General features: G+C 48.9%; 1 protein-coding gene across 3 annotated transcripts in view; it reads right to left on the bottom strand.

Moving 5' to 3' along the window:
- Positions 1-3232: 3232 nt before the first annotated feature.
- SDHB (succinate dehydrogenase complex iron sulfur subunit B) overlaps positions 3233-20093 on the bottom strand; it is a 31368-nt gene continuing 14507 nt past the window's right edge. The window contains exons 4-9 of one of the 3 annotated variants that reach the window (XM_045475814.1): positions 13860-13945; positions 10996-11132; positions 10254-10370; positions 9055-9156; positions 7696-7818; positions 3233-3611 (exon numbers count right to left, since the gene is read on the bottom strand). In XM_045475814.1, the coding sequence (XP_045331770.1) occupies positions 3489-3611; positions 7696-7818; positions 9055-9156; positions 10254-10370; positions 10996-11132; positions 13860-13945 (688 nt within the window). In that variant the 3' untranslated portion in view covers positions 3233-3488. Of the gene's footprint in view, positions 3612-3940; positions 4163-7695; positions 7819-9054; positions 9157-10253; positions 10371-10995; positions 11133-13859; positions 13946-20093 lie in introns of those variants that run through there. The other 2 variants (XM_045475812.1, XM_045475813.1) reach the window with 2 other exon arrangements.

The raw sequence follows: 20093 nt of genomic DNA on the forward strand, positions 1-20093 counted from the left end.
TTTTGGGACAGAGAGAGACAGAGCATGAACGGGGGAGGGGCAGAGAGAGAGGGAGACACAGAATCGGAAACAGGCTCCAGGCTCTGAGCCATCAGCCCAGAGCCCGGCGCGGGGCTCGAACTCAAGGACCGCGAGATCGTGACCTGGCTGAAGTCGGACGCTCAACCGACTGCGCCACCCAGGCGCCCCTACCTTACTTCTCAATTTCTCCAGCTTCACTAGATTTTTGCCATGAAAGCGGATTTTCTCGCCTAGTGACAGAACCCATGACAAGATGATGGCTGTCCAGACACATGAAGTGGGGTTTCAGCAATTTGGTTTATAGTCTCCTGGGCAAAAAGGAGAAGGGCCAGAGAGAATTTGGGTGTTGGGGTCTGTTGGTGGCATTCTGTCCCTGCACCGAGTGGTCAGTGGGACGTGAGAAATGAGCATTGTTGGTTCCGCCCAGAAAAACCATCCTCTGAGTGGCAGGGAGGTCCCTCACTCTGGTCAGGCGTGTCAGAAACGTCCCGGGTCGTCAAGTCCAAGGGGCCAGGAATAGAAGGCCTGTGTGGTCCCTGTGGCACTGAGTGGGCCTTGCATGCCGTGGGTAGGTGAGACCAATCAGTTGAATTGTGTTTCTGGAGCATTTGCTCTACCACAGGCTAGATGCTTTCTCATTTATCTTTTTTTTTTTTTTAACGTTTATTTATTTTTGAGACAGAGAGAGACAGAGCATGAACGGGGGAGGGTCAGAGAGAAGGGGAGACACAGAATCCGAAACAGGCTCCAGGCTCCGAGCGGGCAGCACAGAGCCCGACGCGGGGCTCGAACTCCCGGACCGCGAGATCATGACCTGACCTGAAGTCAGATACTCAACCGACTGAGCCACCCAGGTGCCCCATCTTTTTGAAAACTAATGTTAAGTATTTATTTAAAATTTTTTCAGCTTTTTTGAGGTATAAAGGATTCCCTTCATTGAGTTAACACATCTATCACCTCACATACTTATTTTTTGAGTAAGAACTTAACATTTATTCTCATTGAGACTTGAACCACAATTCTAGTAGGCGAATGCTGTTAATGCCCATTTTATAGATAGGAAAAGAGAGGCACAGAAGTTAAAGTTGCCCAACGACCAGGTAAGAAGACGTGGCTTAGAGAAACTGGACGAATTCCACAGTATTACTTTTGCAGATGAAGGCACATCGTCCGGACACAATCGGGGCACAGAAGTAGCACAAAGGACAGGTTACCGTCTCTCCGCTCAGATCTGCAGTTTTTATTAGAACGAGCCTTTGTGACTGTTAAAAATAGAACAGTTGCCTGCATGCAATCCAGGGAAAGATGAAATAAGCAGTCAATACAACTATCGGTTGGTACCGTGTTCCCATTTGGCCCCGGTGGAGACGGGGTGCCCTGAAGCCACAAATCTGACGTGCCCTGAGGCAGATTTGCAGTGACAACTCCCAGGACACTGCCTCGTACCAGCAGCTGGGGGGGCAGAGCTCGTCTTTCTGAGCCATCATGTTATTCGTGGGAAAAACTTATGTTTCTCTGCAGACCTAGATATTAGAAGCAAAGTCAAATTATCCATGAATCCAAGGAATGTGACCTCCCCGAGGCTGAATTGGGTGTCAACGGTATGGAAGGTATGGGGGCTGCCCCGGGGGTTTTTCAGTTCTCACTTCCGGGTTTAGGCTTCAACACCAGAGGATGGGTTACCCGTGTGGTCTCACTGGGGTGGTCGAGCATCTGAGATGCTATACTTTAAGGCGAGGACCCTGTTCTGAATTTCTAATAATACAATGTTTGTGGTTTTTTTTTTTTTTTTTTTTTTGGTGTGTGTGTGTGTGTGTGTGTGTGTGTGTGTGTGTGTGTGTGTTTTAATTTGGCGACCTTGGCAGGGATGGCAGGGAACGTATCTTGCTCATCTTCACCCCCCAGCACCTCGCCTCTCGTAATGAGTAATGCTGGAGACAAGACTAGTGCTTTTGAACTGTCCCTTTTCAAAGCCACCAATGCTCATTAAAGGTTCATCCTGGGTGAGTCAGACATTTTTCTTGGCTGCCTGCCTCACGATGCAAGAGGCCTTTGTTTCCTGGATGATCTCACTGCTGGGAGTTAAAAAGCAGCCTTGGAGTGTTCCTGAACGTAAGGAGGGCTTGCCCGAATGGGCAGCAGTAGAGAATCACTGTGCACCTGCCCCACCAAACACTTAACCAGTGGTTCCAAAGGCTAAGGTGGACAATAAATCTCACACACACACACACACACACACACACACACACACTGAGGCAGATCATTATTAGCACCAAAGAGGCCCTTATATATTGTGCGGTGAGAATAGAAAGCTGTTATATTATTGGTGATAGCTAAAACGTGGAAGCAACCAAGTATCCACCGAGAGATGGATGGATCCAGCAAACTGTGGCATCTACACACAATGGAGTATTATTCAGCCTTAGAAAGAAAAGTAATTCTCGGGGTGCCTGGCTGGCTCAGTCCGTGGATCTTGGGGTTGTGGGTTTGAGCCCCATGATGGGTGAAGAAATTACTTAAAAAATAAAATCTTAAAAAAATAAAATCTTTTATGAAGAATGTTTGACAGAGAGCATGAGCGCACATGTGGGGGAGGGGCAGAGAGGGCCAGAGAGAATCCCAAGCAGGCTCTGTGCTGACAGCACGGACGTGGAGCCTGAACCCACGAACCGGGAGATCATGACCTGAGCTGAAGTTGGACACTCAATGACTGAGCCACCTGGGCGACCCTTATTGCACTGTATGTGTGTGTGTGTATATATATATATGTACTTTTAAAAATTTCTTTTAATCTTTATTATTTAAAAAAAAATTTTTTTTTAACGTTTATTTATTTTTGAGACAGAGAGAGACACAGCATGAACGGGGGAGGGGCAGAGAGAGAGGGAGACACAGAATCGGAAACAGGCTCCAGGCTCCGAGCCATCAGCCCAGAGCCCGACGCGGGGCTTGAACTCGCGGACCGCGAGATCGTGACCTGAGCTGAAGTCGGGCGCTTAACCGACTGAGCCACCCAGGCGCCCCTAATCTTTATTTTTGAGAGGGACAGAGTGCGAGTGGGGGAGGAACAGAGAGAGAGACACAAATCCGAAGCAGGTTCCAGGCTCTGAGCTGTCAGCACAGAGCCCGACGCGGGGCTCGAACCCACGAACTGTGAGATCATGACCTGAGCTGAAGTCCGACGCTTAACTGACTGAGCCACCCAGGGGCCCCTGCACTCTATTCTTGAAGGGAAAGCTTTCTGTATGCCCATTTGTCATGGCAGAAAGGTCTGGAAGGAAGTGCCTCAGCTGTCAGTGGGGGAGGCGGTGTGGGACTCGGGGCGTTTGCGGGGCTTTCCGTTTCCGGCCTGCCGCACTTTTTGCACCGTCTGTCTTTTCAGTGAGTGTTGCTGCCTTCGTGGCAGAGCGTTACAGCCAAGGTGGCAGTGTTGGGAATTCGTGCTTGCCTGGAGAGGTCTCCTGAGGTCAGCCGTGGAACTCAAGGTCACAGCTGATCCCGGTCATTGCTCTGTGCCGGAGGCGTCTAACTGACTTAGCAAGACGTGGCTCGAAGTAATTCTGATACTGAAAGCTGCAGGACCCGGGAGGCTGTAGGACAAGAGCTCCCATCAGTGAACGGGCACACTCCCTCCTGCAGGCAGCAGGGGTGAGGTGGGCAGGGTCACAACCCCTCCCCCCCCCCCCACATGGGCAGACCAAGAGGCCAGGAGGAGGAGGAGGAGGAGGAGGAAGCTGACCGAGGGGGTCCCATGGGGGAAGGGCAAAGGGAACAAGTCCCAGGCCCAGCAGGCCTGTCCACCGGGACCCTGCCCTACCCCCAGGGGCTCAGTTCCAGGGTCGGGCCCTCTTCAAGGATAAGGGCCCTTCCTTCTGGCACCCGTGCATCCCTCTTCAGCAAGTAAAAGGAACAGGCGTGCTTTTTTGTTAATAAAGTAGAATAACATTTATTTATTTCTTAGAATCTTTATTATACATGCTGTATTCATGGAAAATCAAGACCTCAAATTGGATACAAAGTATGTCCAGCTGGGCCGGTTAAGTCGCGGTTAGCGTGGGAACAGTTACACTGACGCTTTCTTCCCCTTATAGGTGGCCATCATTTTCTTGATTTCAGCAATAGCTTTGCCTGGATTCAGCCCCTTGAGAGGAGAAAAGAGAATCAGTACCAAAGGGTACGTGAGACTGAATGAAGAACCCAGGGCCTGGGGCGAGACCCCCTCAAGCGGGGCTGGGGTCAAAGCAAGGCGATGCGAATCTCATCCTTTCAAAGCCAGGGGCTGGGGCTCAGGGCTCCCCGGTGTCCACCTGCAGACACCTCACAGTGGCCGGACGGCTCTGGTGACCCCTCCCGCCCCCCTGCGCAGACCCACGGGGGCCGTGTGCTCGAGACGCACGCACGTCCAGGAAAGGGCAGCTCTTCCGCGGCCACGGCCGGTGTCCCAACCAGCCGGCGTCCCAACCAGCCGGCAGCCCTCAGTCTCTTACACGTTCCCGTGGACACACAAGAGCCCTCATGGGTGCCGGGAAGGAAGGGCCCTCCCTGGGGACCCTTCCCAAGCTCCCGTGGCAGCCTGACTGGCCAGTAACCCTGATCCCGCAGGAGGCACCATGACCAGCCCAGTGAGCGCCGGCCGCCTCAGCAGGGACACAAGGACGCAGCCGAGGTGAGAAGAGAGCCCCATCTTTCTAGAAGCACAACTCTACCCTTGAAATGACAGTGTGGGTCGCAGGGGCCCTGAGCAGGAAGTGGAAGTTTGCCACCTCTAACACGCATGACTGGGGGGGGGGGGGCGGGGAGTGGCACTGCCCTCTCAGGGGCCTGAATCTGTACGCACACGCAGCTCCAACAAGCGTGCAGAGGAAACTGAGGGAGTGAAGAAGGAGGTGGCACTTTTTAAAAAGTTTACTTATGTATTTTGAGGGGGGAGAGAAGCAGTGAGAAAGGGAGAGAGGGAGGAAGGGGGAAGGAGAGGGAGGGTGAGGGACAGAGAGAGAGGGGGAGAGAGGAGTAGAGAGGGAGAGAGAATCCCAAGCAGACTCTGTGACACGGGGCTCGAACTCACGAGCCATGAGATTGTGACCTGAGTCTGGTGGACGCTTAACCCAGGCTCCCAGGAGGTGTCACTTTTTTTTTTTTTAATTTATTTTATTTTTTTAATTTTATTTTTTACTTTTTAAAATTTACATCCAAATTAGTTAGCATATAGTGCAACAATGATTTCAGGAGTAGCTTCCTTAGTGCCCCTTCCCCATTTAGCCCATCCCGCCTCCTACAAGCCCTCCAGTAACCCTGTTTGTTCTCCATATTTAAGAGTCTCTTATGTTTTGTCCCCCTTCCTGTTTTTATATTATTTTTGTTTCCCTTTCCTTATGTTCATCTGTTTTGTCTCTTAAAGTCCTCATGTGAGTGAAGTCCTATGATTTTTGTCTTTCTCTGACTAATTTCACTTAACATAATAGCCTCCAGTTCCATCCACGTAGTTGCATATGGCAAGATTTCATTCTTTTTGATTGCCGAGTAATACTCCATTGTATATATATACACCACATTTTCTTTATCCATTCATCCATCGATGGACATTTGGGCTCCTTCCATACTTTGGCTATTGTTGATAGTGCTGCTGTAAACATGGGGGGTGCATGTGTCCCTTCGAAACAGCACACCTGTATCCTGTGGATCAATGCCTAGTAGTGCCATTGCTGGGTCGTAGGGTAGTTCTATTTTTAGTTTTTTGAGGAACCTCCATGATGTTTTCCAGAGTGGCTGCACCAACTTGCATTCCCACCAACAATGCAAAAGAGATCCTCTTTCCAGGAGGTGGCACCTTTTAACAACTTTCTCACAGATGCCAAGCACCCAGCTCTGCCTGAGATCAAGCCCGTCCGGCCAGCTGGCCCTGCCCAGATGCTCCGCCCTGGCCTGACCCCGGCACTCCCCTCTCCATACTGGACTCCGTGGGGCCTGATGCCCCCGATCTTGGGCTATGGAGCCGGTGCTGTCCGCCCTGCAGTCCCCACTCTGGTGGGGCCGAGTAACTATGATGCCTCCCGAGGCCAAGGAGGCTGTCCTGGGAAGCCCTGGAACAGGATGGTCGGAGGAGACCCACGGGCTGCTGTGGAGTGCTGTGATCCGGATGCTCCAGATGATGGGATTTCTTTTAAGCCATCTCCCTCTCTCTCCTCACTCATGGTGTCATCTATCCTCGTGACTGCCTGGTCCCATCCGCTGAGAACCTTTTGTATGTTCGACCCTACTGCCAATAAAGCACTTCCATAGTGTGGGGGGTGGCGGTGGGGGAGGGGGGGAAATGTGTGGAAAGAAAGAAAAGAGAAAAAGAGAAAGAAAAAAAGAGATCTTCAGAAGGAAAGAAAAGGAGAGAGAACACTCTTCCAAGGCTGCTATGGAATGATCTCGAAAATAAATTAAGGGGTAAAGGCAGTGACTGGGACTGAACAGGCCCTGTATGCATTTGGTACAGCGTGCAATCTCTGGAAAGGCACATGAGAGGCGGGGAACATAGGCTGCGTTGGGGAGGTGGAGGGGGTGATGGGGTGAGGGATGAGCGTCCACGGCGCCCCTGCCCGCCTCCGCTTACCACAGGACTAGTGGGTCAGCACACACGAGCCCACCTGATCTGGGGCAGCAGGAAGAGACTAGTCTGGGAGGCTGGGGGCCTGCTTTTCTGGCCTTGCCCTGCCCCGACAGTGACATTGGCAAGTCGCTGCCTTCCCTACTCCTGCCCGGGGGCTCGGCTTCCCCGTCTGTAAAAGGGTTCCTTCCAGTTCAAACAATCTGGGCCTGTGTGTCCTCCCATGGGTCCCAGACAGCCTCCGTTCTTGTCTGCTCCCATGTGTCATGCAAAGACGCCCGCCAGGGAATGCACCCAGAAGCCAAGTGCCCCCCCGGAGCTGCTGTCTCTGAGTCTGGAACAGGCCGGGCACCCGTCTGCGGGCCCATTTACTGAGCGCTCACTGTGCCAGGACCTGTTCTGAGCACGTCAGTGGTCTAACTTGCCCCACAAATTAGAGGTCCCGGGGGCAGAGCCTCACCCCCGCCTGGGGGCCCCTACCAGGCCCCACTGCTGATGGACCACGAGAAGCGCCGTGGCAGAGATGGGCACCTGGAAACACGGGTGTCAGGCAAAAAAAGAAGGAAATTACCCACCTGGATGTCCTGCTTAAACTTGGCTGCCTCCCCCAACCCTTTCTTTAAAGCTGCTGGCTGGTCATCCCGGTTTCCATCTTGCTGCCTGCTCACCCACTCACCCCACTGTCTACAGTCCCTGCTCGAGGGGCAGCCACGCTCTGAGCCGCGTGGCCCAGGCTGCTCCCTGCCCACCGCCTGGACCGAAGGGCAGCCAGCCCACAGCGGGCCACGCGCCTCAGATGTGGCACGGAAACGCAGAGAAGACAGGCGGATGGCCAAAGCTGAAATCAGGGCAAGTCCAGGAAGCAGGAGGACGAGCAGGAAGGGGAGGGAAGGCTAGGTGAGCTCGAGCTGAGACCGAGAAAAGACCCTGAGAACGAACGGGCTGGCTGCGAGAGCGTAGCAGACTGGCTGTGCGACGCTGCGAGACGGAGGCACAGGGACACGGAGGGAACCGCACACGCCACACACCGCTTCGGCCGCGTCGGCCCGGAGGCAGGGCGAAGGGCTGCCGGCGCCTCGTACCTTGGGGCAGGTCCTCGTGCAGTTCATGATGGTGTGGCAGCGATACAGGGAGAACGGGTCCTGCAGCTTGGCCAGGCGCTCCTCCGTGAAGTCGTCTCTGGAGTCGATCATCCAGCGATAGGCCTGGGGAACAGGGGGCCGAGGCGCTGAGCTGGCAGCTTAACCCGTCACAGCTCAAAGCCCCAGGCAGGGGTGCAGAAGGGAGGGAGTCTCCCAGTTTAGGGGCCTCGTCTCTGCTCCTTAAGTCCTGCCATCTTTCAAGGCAAGGCCCCCCCCCCAACTCCTCAGTAACCCCCTTGATTAACAACCCCCCAACTTCTGAGCCACACTGCACCTGGTACCCTGGTGCTTAATTACATGCGAGCAGGCACCGCCCCCTCATCACTTCAAGGCGCTCATTGGCTTCCTGGATGCCCAGCTTCTGAGTCAGGGAACCGCCTTCACAGCACCTACCCACGGTCTCCCGTAGACTGATGACTTAAGATCTCTGTCCAGAGAGGATATTTAATATTTGTTCCACCGACAGACTCCTGTGATTGGTCAGCCCATCTGGGAGCCTGGCATGAGCCGGCCGAAGGCGGTCAACCGCCGGAGCACGGGCTGCTGGCGCAGGGAGGCGGAGGGGGCTCCGTTCCCCAGCACCTCACAGCGATGGTGCGGGTGCCAACGGTGAACGAACGGGCCTCGTCGTTCGATCTTTTATGTGGATGGGAATCAATGCTGCTAAGTGGTCACACCACACGGAGCTTCCCTTTTCGTGGGAAGATGAGAAATGAGAACTGGTGTTTTTGAGCTGCTCGAGAATCTGAGAAAAGCACTGGCCAGAAACTTAAAAAGCACAGCTTTATGGGAAGGAACAAAGGCAGTTTCCCTGCAGTGAGTACACATGCAGCGATGTGCCCAGAAAGGCCGTGCTGCCTCCTCTCCAAGCAACCCCTAAACCCAGGGCTCCAGGTTTTCATCAGCCTGGAAACAAGTTCCAAACTTACAGCTGGGAGGCTGCCCCTCAGTCAAATTTCTCTCTCCGGCCTGCACGTCCAAACTCCCCGGGGAGGGAGATGGGGGGCTGCCTGGCAGATGTGGTCTGGGGAAAGCGGGCACGTGGGGAAGCAAGAGACAAGTGCACAGGGAATGCGTTTTAACATCTGCAGGGCGTGCGTTGCCTCGGGGTGACCCTCGCCACACAGAAACGAGGTATCTTGCAGAAGATGTACTGAAACCACGCGAAGTCCAGGCACCCCATTGCCCTGCCTGTGACGGACGCCCGTTGGCATCCTGGTTGCCAACAAGCCACCGTCCTCTTGGACTTCTGGATGCCTCAGTTTTAACTTCTCTTAGAGCAACGAAGGAGCACCTCACCTGCATAAGGACTGCAGGTCCCAGGTATTTGTCTCCGTTCCACCAGTAGCTGGGGCAGCTGGTGCTGCAGCAGGCACAGAGAATACACTCATACAGCCCGTCCTGTGCGGAGGGAAAGGGCGGTCAGGGGCCCGAGGCCGAAGAGACTCGGGTTTCTAGCCGACTGAATGTGAGGTCGGCGGTCGGCACGTGAACAAAGTGACTATTTGCATGTGAGTTTTCTTGGCAAAATCCTAGGGGTGGCTTGTACGGATGTATCAGATTTGTAAAAAGAGATCTTGGAACCAAAATGTAAACATTTGCTGGATTAGAACCCAGAGTTCTGAAGGCCAAGTACAATGTACTTATCCTTTAATACACCACCTCTGTTACCTAAAAGCAAACAAACCCCCCAAAAAAGCAAAACAAAGAAAAGCAACCAGGGAAACCTGGGTGGCTCAGTTGGTTAAATGTCCGACTTCGGCTCAGGTCATGATCTCAAGGTTCATGAGTTCGAGCCCCGCGTCGGGCTCTGTGCTGACCAGCTCTGAGCCTGCTTGGGATTCTGTCTCCCTCCCTCCCTGTCCCTTCCCAGCTCGTGCTTTCTCTCTCAAAAATAAATAAATAAACATTAAAAAAAAACAAAACAAAAACACTTCACAGCCTGGATACTGGAACTCAGAGTGACAGGGCTGTCCCCCACCCTGACCAGCAATCCCTGGACTCTCGGTGTCAGCAAAGAACAGCACGGTTCTAGTCCCAGTTTTGCCATGAACTCCTTTGCTCCTGTCTGCAAAACAGGTGGTGGAAGCAGGACCACCAACGGCCAGGACGTGTCTGATTTGCCCCCGAGTGTCAAAGAGCCTCTGATGGGGGTGTCAGCTTGGAAAAACCTGGTAATCTGCATACAGGTTTCTTTCGAAAAAGACAAACATCCTGCAACACGGTAATGACGTGCCCTTCTAGGCAGTGTGGGCCTGCTCCAGACCCCTGGTCCACCGTGGGCCCTTGTGGGTTCACACTGCCCACGTGGTCCCGAGAGGATGGCAGTCCAGCCCTTGGACAGATGCTCTTGCAGTTTCCTTCCAGAACACACTAAATAAAGGGTCTGCACGATCCCATGCTGCCACTCCCCACCCCATCCCCCCAAGCCACACTTCCTGGCAAGCATCTTGGCAACAAGATTCCTCAAAGCAAGACAATAAATGGGGACTAATGACCAGTTTCTCACGATCTTCTATGGACTGCAGGTACTGCTGCTTGCCTTCCTGGGATTCATCCTTCTTCTTCAAATAAGGCTCAATGGATTTGTACTGAGCATAGAAGTTGCTCAAGTCCTGAAGTTAAGAGGCAGAAGGAAAAAAGGGTCAGATTTCACCATCACTCCTTAGCTTTCTTATTCACCCCATTTCGTGGACAATCCCTACTTCCCCCCGATCCTACAGAAGTCTGACTCACTTTGGCGTGGATCTGTGCAAAGACTACAGAAGGAGAAATGGTCAGCATTAATCGTGGCTCGGAAATCTCTCCTTCACCCACTCAGGAAGCCTTCCAATCCCATAGCCCCTCCAGTGAAGGTGGTCAAACACGGGGAGGCAGAAATTAAAGTCCAACGCATAACCAGTGTTGCCTTCCCCACTGGGATTTTCCACATGAATTCTTTGTAGTTATGGCCAAATTCTTGATTCTGGGACTGTTCCAACTCTACAGTCTTGTGCCCAGTTATTCCCAAACAATCCTCACCAAATGAGCTGCTGGAGAATCTTCTAGGTGTGTTTATCTTCCACCATTCAAATTCCTTAACTCAGGGAAAAAGCCTGCCCTAAAGAAGTGATAACGTATCTTTCTCTCTCTCTCACACACACCTCTTCCCCTCTCCCCTGAAGATAAAAAAGGGGGAGGGATGGGGGGGATAGGAGACAGAAGGGGGGATGGGAGGGAGGGAGGGAGGCAGAAACTCACGGGAACAAGATCCTTTATCACATACATATGTGGAAGAGGGTAGATTTTGGAGACTTTGCTGAGGTTGGTGTCAATCCTGCGGGTGCAAGCCAGAGTGTTGCCTCCGTTGATGTTCATCGCGCAAGAGCCACAGATGCCTGATAGAGAGAATGCATTTAACACCTCCTCCCCCAGGCTCAGGCAGTCCAGCTTCAAACTCTCTTTTCTGGAATGTTGTTCCTCTACCATCAGGGGCAGCACTGACACAGAATCCACCCGGGGCAGAAGGTGATGCTGTTTTCCCTCTCCTCCATCTTTCTGCCTGGAATGCAGATCTAACGGCCACAGTTCCAAAAGCCATTTTGGGACCACGAGGCAACCTTGAGGCTGGAATCGACACGCCACAGATGGCGCTGGAAGACAGAAGGGGCCTGGGGCACTGGTGGCATCACAGAGTGCCCACATCAGTCCTAGGTCCACGATTCATGTATTTTCAGGGGGGAAAAAAAGTTTTTTTTTAATGTCCCTGTTATTTGAACTCAAACTCTAACAGACAGAAACCAAAAGCAAATCAGCACTGTCTTGGTCATCTTCCGGTTTAGGCCTGGGTGTGGATCACCCACATAGAACTCTTACTCTGTTTTCACCAAAACTAGCAGCGGCTCTGGGGATATGAAACCCACGTAAACTGGCTGAGCACTGACCTTCCAAGGAGAAGAATGAGCTAACTGAAACCAAAGCACAGCAAAAATAAGGTGCTGACGCAGGACCCTGAAAATGAGACTTCTCTTTGCCTGGACTCACGTCCCGTGTATGGAAATTTCCTAGGTATTTCAGAGTTTAAAGATGACCATGCAATATGAATTCACTTCTCTGAAGCTGTCTTTTGAAGATCAGGCCAGAGAAATGTGATTACTTGTGAGACGTGCACTGGGTTATCACTTTAGTGAGACCACTCCCTTCTGTGAATCTTAATAAGCGTGTCTTAAGCAAATACTCCTATAGTTCCCCAGGGGACTGAATGTCGTCAATATATTTATGTAAGCCTGGCATCCCAGCAGAGAAATATGCTTTTGTAAGCGATGGCATACAATTTAAAAAATAAATCTGGGGTGCCTGGGTGGCTCAGACGGTTAGGTATCCAACTTTCAGCTCAGGTCATGATCTCACAGCTTGTGAGTTCAAGCCCCGCGTTGGGTTCTGTGCTGACAGCTCAGAGCCTGGAGCCACTTATGCTCTCTCTCAAAAACAAACAAATTTTCTTCTTCTCTGAAAAAGGCTCCCCTAGAAATTCTCTTACCAACAAGGGAAGAGAAAGGAGTGGTAATTAATATCATTCTGCTTCGTAGTTTTTAGTCCAGATGGGCCACAGCTTATATTCTTGGCTCTGAAAAAGTCTTACGGGGAAAGGTTACTGAAAAGCATCTATATTTCCTGTGTTGCCAGGACTTACATGGGGAAGGTTGGTGTTTAATTACAGCAGAATGTTCCCTGAACAGCAGGACTCAGCCAAACTATGGTAATATCTGTCAGCATTTGGTACACTAAATCCCATCCTGTAAGATTAGATGAATCAAAGCAGATGTCTTAGAAGCAGGACTGAATGACCTGAAATGTACAGCAGAACGAAGATTAAAAAGTGATGGGCCAATATCTATAGTGACTTTTCTTTTTAGGAAAGGTTATTTAAAAAAATTTTTTTTTTCAACGTTTTATTTATTTTTGGGACAGAGAGAGACACAGCATGAACGGGGGAGGGGCAGAGAGAGAGGGAGACACAGAATCGGAAACAGGCTCCAGGCTCTGAGCCATCAGCCCAGAGCCTGACGCGGGGCTCGAACTCACGGACCGTGAGATCGTGACCTGGCTGAAGTCGGATGCTTAACCGACTGCGCCACCCAGGCACCCCATGGAAAGGTTATTTTAGGAAGAAGATTCAATCACTTGTTTTGGCCCACACTACCCTCTGTTTCGTTTTGTCAGGTTTTCCAAGCCTGGCCAGCAGAGTGTACTGCCTGAGTGCAGTTCTGGAATCTGACAAATCTGGCGGACTCCTGGCTCCCCAACTATCTGTGTGTTTTTCTGGAAGTCCCTTAACCTCCCTGGACCTCAGCGTAAACACTAATAGGGCTGGTCTATTCCGTGTAAAGTGAACAGAACAGAGCCGGGCACACAGACTGTGCTCCACGGCCATCGGGACCAGTCAGCCCTCGTAGCATTCCTCTGTGACTTTTGTGATTGGTACTCAAAATGTACCAGTAAAAGATTATTTAGGGGTTTTCTTAAAATCAACTCATGTTTACTTAGATTTATATTAAAAAACTTTACCACTGTTACACTGTCATTAGTAATTATATTTTTCTAACGTATCATATAAACACACGGCTATTAAAGTAAAACACGCGGGTCTGAATACTGCTGGAAATCAGCTCCTGCGACACTGGCTGCACACTGTGGGAAACTCTGTTCCCACCCAGAATGTGCCTACTGAGCAGCTGCTCTGAGCGTGCGTAATGCTGGGAGCTGGGGGTGGGGGCACACCCGTACCCCCCTGTCCCCCCTGCCTGCCGCCCGGCCAAGCAGCTTGGCAGGGGTGCGGAAGTGGCCGGCTAGCAGACCCAAGCTGGTCCCTGAGGGTGTGACGGCTCACGGGGACCGCCGGATGCAGTGACCACGTGACATAAAGCTCCTGACGGGAAGAAAATTCAGAAACCAGAGCTTGTACTACAGTTCGAATTTTTGACACATTTACCCAAGAAAAGGAAGCGCGACTCACAGCAAGGTCACCCAGCAGATGGCCAGCTGTTCGGGTAGCTGTCTCAGTCGTGGCCGGCCCAGGCACCAAGCATAAGGGTCTAAAGCCTAATAAGGAAGGAGATGCTTACCTTCTCTGCACGATCGTCGGAAAGTCAAAGTCGAATCGATTTCATTCTTAATCTTGATTAAAGCATCCAACACCATAGGACCACATCTGACCAAAAACAACAAGACACTCCAGTCGTACTGATGCGAAGATCTTAGGAATTGTTTTTAAAGGAAAAAATCTTTTTTAAAGCTCCAAAACTCATCATTCCCAGTACTTCACTTCTGACACTCCTGGTCACCAGGCGTGTGGTTTCCGGAACCGAGCAATCCTGCAACCCCAGCTGGGTGTCCCCACAGTGTAACTCAATCTGGCCCCACCACCACTGGCCGGTGACAGCATCAGATCCCACAGTTGAAGGGCTTGGTCCCAGCCCCCACCCCCACCGTCCTCGGACACCCGCTGCCCGCTGCAAGCTCGGGCTGTCCCCTGGAAGACTGGCCGTGGATCAGAGATTCTCATGATCCCCTCCCTTGGGTTTGACAGTTGCTAGAGCAGCTTACAGAACTTAGATAAACAGGTAATTCACTAGGTTCTGATTTAGTAGAATGGCCAAGTGGAAGAGGTGCACAGGGCAAGGTGCCCAGGAAGGGGAGCAGAGCTTCCGTGCCCTCTCCCTGCACCTGCACGAGTTCACGCACCCAGACTCTCTGAACCCCACAATCCGGGTCCTTTCATGGAGGCTTCAGTGCACAGGCATGATTGATTACATGGTGCTGCTGGTCAGTGGTTTGACCTCTAATCTCTCTTCCCTCTCAGGTCAAGGGGTAGGGCAGAGGGTTCTAACAGTCTAAACACAGGGTCGGTTCCCTAGTAATCAGCCCCCACCCCAACCTGTGGTTATCTAGACTTCTAGAATCCACCTCAATAAACTCAGGCGGCTGAAAGGGGCTTGTCATGAATAAAAAATACAAGCCCATTTCACCTTCAGTATTTATCCGGAGCTATTTCAGGAACTGGGAACAAAACCAAAACTATTATAACAAAAGATGACCCTATAGCTCATCACTTTGGATCACAAGGGTTTTAGGAGCCAGAAACCCTGGAAAAGACCAAATTTATACCACCAATCTATTCTATCAGTGCCCCTCCCTCACCTCCAGCCCATAACCAGCAATTGGCTATTTGACTTCTAATTTTGGTAATGGAACTTTTAAACCACACAGATTTAAATGCTTACATGTTACAGTTGACCACCCTTTCCCCTTATGATACTATCACTATTTTTAATGTATGTATGTATTTATAAAATTTTATTTTATTTTATTTATTTATTTTTTTTTCAACGTTTATTTATTTTTTGGGGGACAGAGAGAGACAGAACATGAACGGGGGAGGGGCAGAGAGAGAGGGAGACACAGAATCGGAAACAGGCTCCAGGCTCTGAGCCATCAGCCCAGAGCCCGACGCGGGGCTCGAACTCATGGACCGCGAGATCGTGACCTGGCTGAAGTCGGACGCTTAACCGACTGCGCCACCCAGGCGCCCCAAAATTTTATTTTTTAATAATCTCTATACCCAATATGGGGCTTGAACTCATAATCCCAAGATCAAGAGTCACACACTCCTCTGCCTGAGCCAGCCAGGGCCCCAGTACTATCAATTTTAAATCTAAAAAGATTAAACCCCTTCCTGACGTTTCAAGACTAGAATTTTCCTCTAGATTTTACATTAAAAAAAAAAAATGTGTATTTATTTTTGAGAGAGAGAGAGAGAGAGAGAGAGAGAGCGCACGCGCGAGCAGGGGAGGGGCTCGAATTTATGAACTGTGAGATCATGACCTGAGCTGAGGTTGGAAGCTTAACCGAGCCACCCAGGCACCCCATGCATTTTAAAATTATTCCCCCCCAAATTACAAAAACTGCTAATCAATTGCCCCAAATCACTGACTGACTAAACCTTCTTTTGCTTCTGATTTGTGGTACCTCCTTCTGGTATTCTGTAACAGAATTTCACTGAAGTAGAGTTTATTTTGCAACTTAAAAAAATTCAAATGATCTGTCTATTCTTGTCCTGGCATGTTTTAAATGGCAGCAATCCTCTTTATTTTTACAAAAATTTCAAATATCAAGTTAAAAAGCCAAAGCCCTCCCTTCAAGTGATCTCTCCTGCTACATTTCATAATAGCTAGGGACTGTTAAAGAGTTTGGTATATTTTTCTCACACCTAAAAAAAGCAATATATATAGTAACACCTTGCTTTTTTCATTCAACATCTCCAATAAAGGACAGTAATCACCTGTTTTCCTATGGAAGGACCCTTAGCTTGCTTAAATCCTCCTCTATTATATACAATGATGCAAATAACATTTTTACATAGAAATCAAGATTTTTTTGGTTATTCTGTGTCCCTTACATTTCCCTATACATTTTAGGATCTGCTTGTCAATTTCTGCAAAAATGACTGGTGGGCTTTTGACAGTAATTGTGTTGAATCTGTAAATCAATTTAGGGGCGCAGTGCCACCTTAAAAAGATTGTTTTCCAGGGGCGCCTGGTTGGCTCAGCTGGAGCAGTGTGTGACTCAGTCTTGTGAGTTTGAGCCCCACATTGGGCGTAGACTACTTAAAAAAATTGTTTTCCAGCCCTTAAACATGGGATGTCTTTCCATTTATCTAAGTCTTTAATTTCTTTCCTTTTTTTCTCCCCCCCCCCCATTTGAGAGTGAACAGGGCAAAGAGAGAGAGTGAATCTTTTTTTTTTTTTAATTTTTTTTTTTAACATTTATTTATTTTTGAGACAGAGAGAGAGACAGCATGAACAGGGGAGGGTCAGAGAAAGAGGGAGACACAGAATCTGAAACAGGCTCCAGGCTCTGAGCTGTCAGCACAGAGCCCGACACGGGGCTTGAACCCATGGACTGCGAGATCATGACCTGAGCCGAAGTCGGACGCTTAACCGACTGAGCCACCGAGGTGCCCCAGGGAGAGAGTGAATCTTAAGCAGGCTCCACACTCAGTGTGTTGCCCAATGTGGGGCTTGATCCCTTGACCTGGGAATCATGACTGGAGCCATAATCAAGAACTGGGACACTTGGGGCACCCAGGGTGGCTCAGTCGGTTAAGCATCTGACTCTTGATTTTTAGTTCAGGTCATGATCTCACAGCCTGAGTTGGAGCCCTGCAATGGGCTCTGCACTGACAGTGAGGAGCCTGCTTGGGATTCTTGCTCTTTCTGCCCCTCCCCCACTTGCATTCTCTTTCTCTAATAAGGGTTAAAAAAAAAAAAAGGGTCGGATGCTCAACAGACTGCACCAGCCAGTTGCCCCTAGGTTTTTAATTTCTTGTCACCAATGTTTTATAGTTCTCAGCGTACAAGTCTTGCATTTCTTTTGCTAAGTTGGATCCTCAGTATTTTATTCTTTTTCATGTTATTGTAAATGGAACCATTTTCTTATTTAAGGACTGTTCACGACTAGTTTATAGAAATACAACTGATTTTTATATACTGATCTTATATCCTCGCTGAACTACTTTATTAGATCTAATAGTTTCTTGGTGTGGATTTGTTAAGATTTTCTATATACAAGGTCATGTCATCTATGAAGAGTTTCCTTCTTCCTTTTCTTTTTTTTTTTTAATTAATTTATTTTTTTTCAACGTTTATTTATTTTTGGGACAGAGAGAGACAGAGCATGAACAGGGGAGGGGCAGAGAGAGAGGGAGACACAGAATCGGAAACAGGCTCCAGGCTCTGAGCCATCAGCCCAGAGCCCGACGCGGGGCTCAAACTCACGGACCGTGAGATCGTGACCTGGCTGAAGTCGGACGCTCAACCAACTGCGCCACCCAGGCGCCCCTCCTTCTTCCTTTTCAATTTGCTCTATTTTCTCTTGCCTAATTTCCTTGGTTAGAACCTCCAATAAAATTCTATAATGGCTGATGCTAGTAAAACAAACAAACAAACAAACAAACAAACAAACAAACCCTTTTTGCATGACCTTGTACCATGCAGCCTTGCTAAATTTACTTATGTCCTTGTAGTTTTGTAGATTCCCTGGAATTTTCTTTTTTGTTTTGGTAGATTTCTTCAAATTTTCTATGTAAGCAATGATGTTATTTGTGACTGGTGACAGTTTTATTTCCTCCTTTCCAAATTTCATGCCCTTTATTTTTAACTTGCCCTTAACGCATTTGTTCAAATGTCATGTAGAACACTCAACAGAAGTGGAGTGGACACCCTTGCTATGTTCCTTATGGGCAGAGCACTAACTATTTCATAGCGAGCTGTCGATTTTCCATAGATGCTCTTTATCTACTCGAGGAAGCTCCCCCTCTTTTTTCAAGCGTGCAGACTTCTGGTTTTTCTCCTTTATCTTGTTACTAGGGTGAATGACACGGACTGATTTTCCAATTTTCTTAAATGTTTACTTATTTTGATAGAGAGGTGGGGGTGGGAGTGGGAACTGTGAGCAGGGAGGGGCAGAGAGGAGAGAATCTCAAACAGGCTCCACACCCAGCTTGGACCCTGAAGGCTGGTGTGGACTCCATTTCACAAACAGTGAGATCATGACCTGAGCTGAAACCAAGAGTTGGATACTTAACCAACTGAGCCACCCAGGCACCCATGATTTTCCAATGTTAAAACTACTCTGCACCCCTGGGACAAGCCCAAACTTGGTTATTAAGGCATTATCCTTTTCTTATAGATGGTTAGATTTGATCTGCTGAAATCTTGAGAATTTTTGTGTCTATGTTCATGAAAGATACCAATCTATATCCTTCCTTCTTGTAATGAGATGTCTCCATTAGATTTTGGAATCAGGTTTTGATGGCCTCCTAAAATGAACTGGGAAGCGATTATTCCTTGTTTATTTTCTGAAAGGATGTAACAGGCATTAGGAGTTTTCTTAAATGTTTCATGATTCATCAGTGAAGCCACCTGGGCCTGGAGTTTTCTTCATGAAAAGGTTTTTGACAACGCATCTCATATCTATAGTGAATACAGAACTATTCATATTTTCTTTTTATTTGAGAGAGAGAGAGACAGAGAGAGAGCGTGCGCATGAGAAGGGGAGAGAGACAGAAGAAGAGAGAATCTTAAGCACACTCCACACTCAGCATGGAGCCCAACATGGGGCTTGATCCCAGGACAGTGGGATCATGACCTGAGTCAAAATCAAGAGTCAGATGCTCAACCGAGCTACCCAGGTGCCCCCTGTTACTGTGTTCTATTTGAATTCCATTGTGGTCAGAGAATACACTCTAGAAGATCCTAATTTTTTGGAATTTACTGAGATTTGTTTTATGGCCCAGCATCACAGTGAATGTTCCCTGCACACTTGATAAGAACATGTATTTTACAACTGTTTGGTGTGGTGTCTCAAAAATATTAATTAGATCAAGATGACTGATAATGTTCAGATGATCTGTCTTTAGTTAAAAAAAATTTATTTTTAAATTATGTAAAAATTCTTAAGGTTTATTTATTTATTTTGAAAGAGAGAGAGCGAGAGAGAGAGCGAGAGAGAGTGTGTGTGCGCTCAAGAGAGAGCACGTGTGGGAGCAGGGGAGAGGCAGAGACAGGGAGAGAGAATCCCAAGCAGCCTGTGCACCATCAGCACGGAGCCTGATGTGGGCTCGAACTCACAAACTGTGAGATCTTAACCTGAGCCGAAACCAAGAAATCAAGAGTTGGGCACTTAATCGACTGAGCCACCCAGACATCCCTTTCCTTTTTTTTTTTTTTTTTTTTTAAAAGAGACAGCATGAGCGTGTGAGCAGGGGAGGGGCAGACTGAGAGGGAGAATCTTAAGCAGGCTCCATGCTCAGCGTGGAGCCTGACTCAGGGCTCGATCTCAGGACCGTGGGATCATGACCTGAGCCAAAAACCAAGGGTTGGACGCTTAACCGAATGAGCCACCCAGGTGCCCCATGCCAGTAAGATCTTTAAATTTTACTTAGTTGAGTTTTGTTTTTAACAATATTTAAAGTGTATTTCTTATAAGTAGCATGAAATTGGGTTTTGCTTTTTATCTATTCTGACAGTCTTTGCCTTTTAATTGGAGTGTTTAATGCCTTTAATGATATAATTATTGATGAGGTTGGATTTGGCTCTCTCATTTTACTATTTGTCCCAACATTTTTGCCCCTGTTCTTTCTTTCCTGCTTTAAGTAGTATTTTTAGATGGAGTAAGCAGTTTTGGAATTCCATTTAATTTATATATTGGCTTTTAGCTATCTCACTCTGCATTTTAATAAATGGTTATTCTAGAATTATAATGTGTCCTTAACTTTTCAACCTATTTCGAGTTAATAC

The sequence above is a fragment of the Leopardus geoffroyi genome, chromosome C1 (genome assembly GCF_018350155.1).
Source record: "Leopardus geoffroyi isolate Oge1 chromosome C1, O.geoffroyi_Oge1_pat1.0, whole genome shotgun sequence".
Classification (NCBI taxonomy): Eukaryota; Metazoa; Chordata; class Mammalia; order Carnivora; family Felidae; genus Leopardus; species Leopardus geoffroyi.